Raw genomic sequence first — 7,500 nt, 5'->3', positions numbered from 1 at the left:
ATTCATCTGCAGTACAACCTAATATACTGCAGCTGTCTCCATTAAATTAAAACCTTTAAAAACCGTGATTTACACACCTCTACACATATCTTTTCAGATACACACTCATAAAGAGCATGGAGGCCTCAGCCCAGCGCTCCGGTGGTCACTAACCTGGAAGTACTTTGGCCCACTTCACCATGCGCACCATCTGCTTTCCGGCCAGGCGGTTGAGGCTGGACAGCAGGTGGTCGGTGGTGTCAGGCTGTGTGTTGTCGTAGCCGGAGTACACCTCCTCGGGCTCGATCAGCTCCAACACGCTGCAGATGGAGGGCGGCAGAAAAGGCGTGACCACCCCGGGCCCGTGGGGCACCAGGGCATTGGCAGCGCTGGCGTTCAGCTCCTTCTCTGAGGACAGGTAGCCGCCTCCAGCGCCCCCTGTGGCCGTTTGGCCGTCCTTGGAACCCGGCAGGTCCTCGCTGACTCCCTTCAGCTTCCCCAACTTTTTGGACTTTCGTGCTGTGGGGAACAGAACCGGCTCTTATCAGTGACTTCTTACAGTTATTATCAGACAGATAATGCAGAGGTTGTAACTGTTATTATGTTGTTAGGAGGTGGATCCGTGTCTTTCTTGACCAAAGTCCAGCAGAATCAGGAGTAAACAAATACAAACACTCACATACTGTAGGTGCATCGACTGCAGTTCTGCAATAATCCCAATAGAGCTCCCTTTATGAATATTACATGAACTGTATTCCAATATACAGAAGTTTCTGTTATAGCCACTGATATAAATGGGGATGGACAAAATATCAGAAACACACAACACAACTCAGCAGCACCATAATCTCAAAGACGACCATGAAGACGAATCAACATCTCCATAAAACCAGCTCAATAAAGACTGAAGATACGATTCATTGCAGGACTGTCGTATTAGACTGTGCAGTAAATGCAGAAGAACCCTAATAAACCATCCACTGGGTGAACACGTTGATTATCCTTCATGCAAATCAAAGGAAACATCAACTCAGGTGTTCTGTTGCACGATGTAACCTGAACTATAACAGCTCCTGTGCTAAAGTGGTATTTTCTCACCCTGCTGTTATTTGCACTGGGTTTTTATCAAACTGTGATGCATGAAATGATTTTCTCCTTCAATTAGATTCAATGTTAACTTAGCGTTGGTGGTCGCAGTCACACATTTTCCACATATTTCCTAAGCAATGAAAAATATTTGTGCTCTTTTACGATTGGACGTCTGTCAGCTCTCTCTCTCTCCGCTCGTCTCCGTGTCTTTATAAGATGTGAACAGTCGAGTTACAAGGCCGCGACTCAAACCCTCAGACACACTCACTGACAACTCACAGTATTTACTCATGACTTGTGGTGATCTGCTGTTTGTCAACACTTCAGAACGTTTTTTACTCAACAGACATGTGTTGACTTCAAGTCGTGTTTTTTTCTGGGTTTAATGCGTATGAGTTAGAAATGATCTGCTGGGAGGAACGCTGTATCACTCTCAGATTTGAATAGCTGATGTCTAATGGGGTTTTCAAAGTATTTTTTAAGCATCCCTCCCCAATCCCCTCTGTGCTTGGAGCCTGCTTTGAGTCAATTTGTCAATAATTTGAGAAACATCTGTCTGTCTGTGGCTCGCATATCCCGAGAACCGTTCATCTTATCGTGTTCACACTGGCCCTGTGTATTGTGCAGGACCAAAGGAAGTGCAGTGTCAAATTTGGTGCGATTTGGAAACGTGATACGTTCAATATTCATCAAATTGGAATGAACAGACAACCAGAGAGCTGTAGCAGTGGCGGCTGGGACTCATCTACGTTCAACTTTCAGAAAGAAAACTACAACCAGCATCACCACAGGCCGGTGATACTGGTTGTAGCCCGACTATATAGTTTGAACTTGCATAATACGTTAGTTCGACATGAGTGAGTGACCTCTCTGCCACACATGTGCAGACACCAGCTCGACTCTGGACCCACCTTCACCCGGGTGTTCATCATACAGACGCCTGCTCCCCTGTGACCAGTCTATTTCAAACCTGTCTCCTCTGTGCAGTAGCATTATCAGTGTTTAGAGGGCGGCGATGACAAAGCTGAAAAAATTACCCTGTTCACTCAATAATGAATCAATTTAATACGACTACTACAATAATATTGTCTTGTTGCTTGGGATTTACACACTCACTTTCACATGTGTCCTTTAGTACTTTTCTGGGATTGATTTTCCTATTAATTTGTGTAATATTGTCTTATTTCATCGTTTCTCCCTCATGTTAACGTTTAAAGACAAAGTCCCGGAACCACAGGAAAAGATGATCCTCACCTCTCACGTTTTTAAGTTGACTCGTTTGTCCTCATTCTGTACAGTTCATTTTTAGTGCCCACATTTGTAGTGTAATTTATTTGATTGCTGACAATCTTACTGCTGTTCTAGATCCTTTCAAAATAAATTTATTTCATTCTGCTGCTATAATCGCAGTCCTCCCTCTTTCCGGTCTTTCTCACAGGGAGGTAAAGCAAGTAGTCTGCTAATGAGAAGGTCGGGGGTTCGATTCCTGAACCACAAATTACCCCTGTGTGCTGTGACGGTAGTGTGTGAATTGGATGCATGTTTGATGGACAAGGTGCTAGATATAGAAGCACTGGTGAATGTGTGCGAATGGGTGAATGTGAACTGCAATGTAAAAAACGCTGAGTGGCCATTATAACTAGGACAGCTCCTAGTTTCCATGTCACCTCATATATATATTTCTATTTTTAAGAAATATCCCATTAGGGTTTCTCTCTGTGCATAATAACAAGTATTTTATTATTCTCCCCTTACTAGAAGCTTTTTTTCCAGCAGCCATTTTCTGAACCGCCGCAAGGTTGATGAAGGACTCGAGCCACGGAGAGCTTTGAGCCGGGGTGGGAGCTGTTGCTGTTTGGAGCCTGTAAAGCCCATTTAGATCTTTTATGTGATACTGGGCTATAAATAAACTTTATTTGAGATGACAGCGGACAGTTCTACTGCGTTTCCAAGTGACAGTTTTCATAAACCAGTGCAGTACTTTAGATAAGGTCGAATCAGGGGTGCTGTTTTCTATACGCATGATTTAGTGGATTTCTATGGGCATTCATTAATTATTCTTCACATTGCCACCAGAAACATAACAGTTTAATTTGTCAAGGTTTCCTGATGGTCTGTCTCTACTCAAGTAGAATTTGTAAATTAACTTTTTCTGTATTTAAAATCCCTCCCATGGTAATATTTGAAGAATAAAACGTTACTTTTGTCTGACTCAATATTTTATATATGTTTAACTCTTCCCGGGTTCATCGTCTGGACTGAAGGCGTTAAAACGTGGGAACTAGCCGCAGGTCTTTTATTTATTTACTAACAAATAGCATAAACTGCACTAACAATACACTGAACACTTGTTACGTTCACAGTTTTACTGCAAACTTCTCACCATCACACACACGTCTGCTACGCACACAACCCACACACTGAGCTAAAGCAGCTACGCTACTTGCGCAACAATATGCTGCCTCACACGTCTCACTTCACTACGGATCTTGCACGGAGATTAACTGATCACAGTGTAAGTTCCTTGTTTACTTATATCTTGGCATTAAAGAAGAAAAGACTTTAAAAATTAATTTGTAATGCGAAGGTACAGTTTCCACATCCGTCTGTGCATGTGTGTACTAATCTGTGCAACATCGTATCATATGCTCGCAGAGGAGAGAGGGCAAGGCCAGCTTTACGATCTGTACCGCCTGCAGCTAGCCGTAGCTAGTCACGCGTCTAGAGATCCCAGGATTATCTGCAGCGTTTGTTTTTAATGTGTTTGTGTGTGTGTGTGTTTGTTTTGGACGCTGCCCGCTCTGCTTGACCCGGTTGGGGCCGAACCCAAGAAAATCACAGAAACGATACATGTGTCGGCCGGCTTTTAACCCAGATTCCAGAGACAATAGCCCACCGTGGCCACAAGAGGTCAGTAAATTACAGGATGAAGGCAATATATTAAATCTTGTATGGGAAAGAACACTGATCTGAGATGTCAGGAGAGATTCTCAGTATTGTTCCCATATATGTCTTGAACTTTAGCTTGAGTATTGTTTTCCTGGCTCACGCTGACAGAACCTCACTGGAGCACAGTAGATCTACAACTACTGACGATGCAGTGTAAATAATAGGGCCCCGGATCTGAGAACACATATGTATGAGAACACATGCACACAAACATCCTATGACTCAGCTTCCCTGCTCCTCTTGTGACTACAGCCACAACCACTTTTCCATATCTACTTTCTTGTTCTCAATAAGCCGAGCGGAGGCTGACTCAAATGTCAAATCTGAGTCACGTGACTGAGCAGGTCTGTGACGAGGGTGTGACTCCTCACCTCCGAGGTTCATCCCGGCCTGGAGACACTTCCGTACGCGGCACGCCGGACAGTTTTTCCTCCGGATCTTGTCGATGATGCAGTCGTTCCTGCCGGCGCACAGGTAGTTGTGCTGACCTGCGGAGGAGAAAACACAGTTTAATGGTGAAACATGCACGAACCGTTTGAGGAGAGAAAGGAGGAGAGAAACGGAGGCGATTGAGAATTCGACTTTCTACTTATTCCACTGTCGTAATCTAGGTCAACACAGAAACCCAAGGAATGTCCGAGATCTACATTTTAATGATTACCACTGAGAAAATGATTGAAATTGTGATTATTCCGCTCTCACATTGGACGACGCATGACTAACGGTGTATTATAGAGTCTCTGGCATGAGGGTATTAGAATTCTCTGGAATCAGGACACTGGCTGCAGCTAGACTTCTCCTGACAGTGATGCTAACATGGCGAGAATCCCTCCTGCCTCCTGCCTCCTGCCTAGCCCTCAGCTAAACCCAATGATCTCCCATTTCAGAGCGCTTCCTTCCGCTCCACTAGCTCTTCACTGTACAGCTCCTCTCCTCCTCCACTCTTCTCCTCCTCCTCGCCTGCATCTCTATCCCTCTTTTTTCCCTTTTTCCACACGTCCGCCAGCCTCAGAGTGCCATACGCCCACTCACAGACCGGCTCATGCTCGTGCACACATACAGTCATTCACTCGCTCGCTCTCATGTACATACACATTCGCATGCACACAGACACACACACACATACACACACGTGCACACGCACACACAGCCAAAGCTGCTCCACTTGACAATTTTAAATAAAACTGCAAAATGTTGTATTTGCTTCCACAAACAAATGCACAGGGGACACAAAACCCAGCTGGAGAGTTATATAGTGAGGTATAGTGATCCCAGTGACCCTGGTGTATGGATTTCTTCTATTAGGGTTAGTGTTAAAATTGTCTAACTGTACATACATGTCAGTGTATTCGGTCTTGTGTCTTCCAACATGTTCATCCTCCAGTATTTTACCCTTTAGGGAGATTTCTGGCACAGACTTTTCCCGTGTTGTCGAGGGCAAACACGTGCATTGTGTTTCCCTGCAGTTTGCTCTCACATGTACGTTCTATGCATCGGCTTTGTTGCCTCCAAGGTACAGTATTTGTGTTTGTGCAGCACTGAGCAGAAGTTGTTTTCTGAGCTAGCAGGAGTAGTGCGCAGTGTGTCTGTCTGGCTGCTGCCAAAAGCCAAGGAACCGAGCTGCAGGAGGAGAGGCAGCAGCTGTAGCCCCACCACTATTTCTGGCTAAATCACATGACCGTTACATAAGCCCATTTTTCTTGCTCTAAAAAACAGTAAACTGCGACACAGGAAACACAACGCAGCCATCCCCTTCCCCACCCCACCCCCCCTCGTGCACACACACACACACACACACACGCTCTCACTTGGATAGGCCCGGACCAAATGGCTATTTAAAAAAAAAAAACAACTCTGGAGCTTTCCTGTCAACTGTTTTGCTCGTTCCCTTGAATCTTGTTAATAATTGTTGGAGTGAAATTCGCTTTATGAGACAGCTGAACTCAGTGTTGTGTGTGTGTGTGTGTGTGTGTGTTTGTGTGTGTGTGTGTGTGTGTGTGTGTGTGTGTGTGTGTGTGTGTGTGTGTGTAGCTGCGTGTGTATCTGAAGGGGGAGAGAAGTTGTTTATTAATGCACCAGTGTGTGTGTGTGTGTGTGTGTGTGTGTGTGTGTGAGTGTGTGTGCTCACATGGACTCACACTGCATGTTTACCCCTGAATATGTGCATGTGCTTTTCAACCTGGCGCGTGGCAGCCTTACTGATGAACGCCACTTTTTCAGTGTTACCTGGGAAAATGTAACTTGTCTTTTCACCCAAAAATACACCAGTGTGGTTTTTACCGTCAAAAAAGGTAAATAATGCCACATCTTATCAGGATATTTTCATATAAAATTCCTCAGATTGTGTGATTTGTATGCACAGGCCTTTTCACTGCAGATACGTTAACATAGCATGAGCATCATCGCATGTTCCTGAACTCACACTCTGTACATGGCAACCCGCTGAGCTCTTTAATGGAGTCCACTCACGTCCACATTGGGCTAATGATCTCACAAACTGGCAACCACCCGCTGAGTTGGTCTCTGCTGTCTGTCAGCTCCAGCATACATCAGTTAGGAGGGAAGTCTTCAGAGAGGGAAATACTCTTCTCCTGCGGGGACCCCCACTTAAAGGAGAGCGGTCTGCCCTGCGGCCCCCCCGGTCCTGCCACAAATATGGTGCATGTGCTCTTCCCAGACGACACACAGACAGACTGCAGGCCGACATATTTTAACATCCACCACACACCATCAGACCCTCGCTGCCCCACATCAATAATCCCACTGTCACTCTCTGAAAAGGAAACACATTTCTTCCCTATGAACCAGCACTGGACACAGAAGACGGAACATAACTAAAGGGACGAGCTGAAATCTGTGTCAGTCTCACGGATTAACGCCATTTTATTATCCACCAGCGTCACATTTGGTGAATTCTCTGATCTCCCTGTTCATTGGTATTTAGGCAAACCGAAATTACATAACCAAAAATACCCAGACAACCGAAAGGTCCGGCCCCTCCGCGATGTAATTGTTGTAAACACTGTGCCAGCCATATGCAAATCACTGCCTTTGCAAAGGCTGGGCCACGCCAGTGCTCTGGACGACACACAAACAGCTGTGCTGGATGGAAATCCACTCAATTAAGTTTCCCTGTCTGGATCATTATAGCGAGAGGCTGCAGGAGATCAAATAGGATGCAAATAGAAGCTGTTATTCTTGCTTACTAATGTCTCCACTTCTATGATAATAATGCTGGGTGTTGCAAACAGTCGCCCTGTGCATTTTCCACTTGATTTATTTCTACTATACATAATGTATTTAGTCATTATTTGGCATTCAGTTGTTAGCGGCTGTAGTATTGTATTTGAATTAATCTCGGGGATAAAAGCAGTCAGCTGTGGTAGCGTTTATAAATCTATCTTACAATACTCTCATATACAATTAATTATAACACGATAAGACAGTAAAATATGAGTCTATACAACAACCAGTGAAGTTACA

At 44.7% G+C, this 7,500-nt stretch overlaps 1 protein-coding gene across 3 annotated transcripts in view; it reads right to left on the bottom strand.

Annotated features, from left to right (window-relative positions):
• The window catches only part of nr3c2 (nuclear receptor subfamily 3, group C, member 2), a 74,328-nt gene that overhangs the window by 19,304 nt on the left and 47,524 nt on the right, over positions 1–7,500 (bottom strand). For 2 of the 3 annotated variants that reach the window (XM_061088384.1, XM_061088373.1), the window contains exons 4-5: positions 4,389–4,505; positions 154–498 (exon numbers count right to left, since the gene is read on the bottom strand). In XM_061088384.1, coding sequence (XP_060944367.1) covers positions 154–498; positions 4,389–4,505 — 462 coding nt within the window. Of the gene's footprint in view, positions 1–148; positions 499–4,388; positions 4,506–7,500 lie in introns of those variants that run through there. The other variant, XM_061088395.1, reaches the window with a different exon arrangement.

This window comes from Limanda limanda, chromosome 2 (genome assembly GCF_963576545.1).
Source record: "Limanda limanda chromosome 2, fLimLim1.1, whole genome shotgun sequence".
Classification (NCBI taxonomy): domain Eukaryota; kingdom Metazoa; phylum Chordata; class Actinopteri; order Pleuronectiformes; family Pleuronectidae; genus Limanda; species Limanda limanda.
Note: the sequence above shows the minus strand (reverse complement) of the source record. Positions and strands in the feature narration are given on the sequence as shown.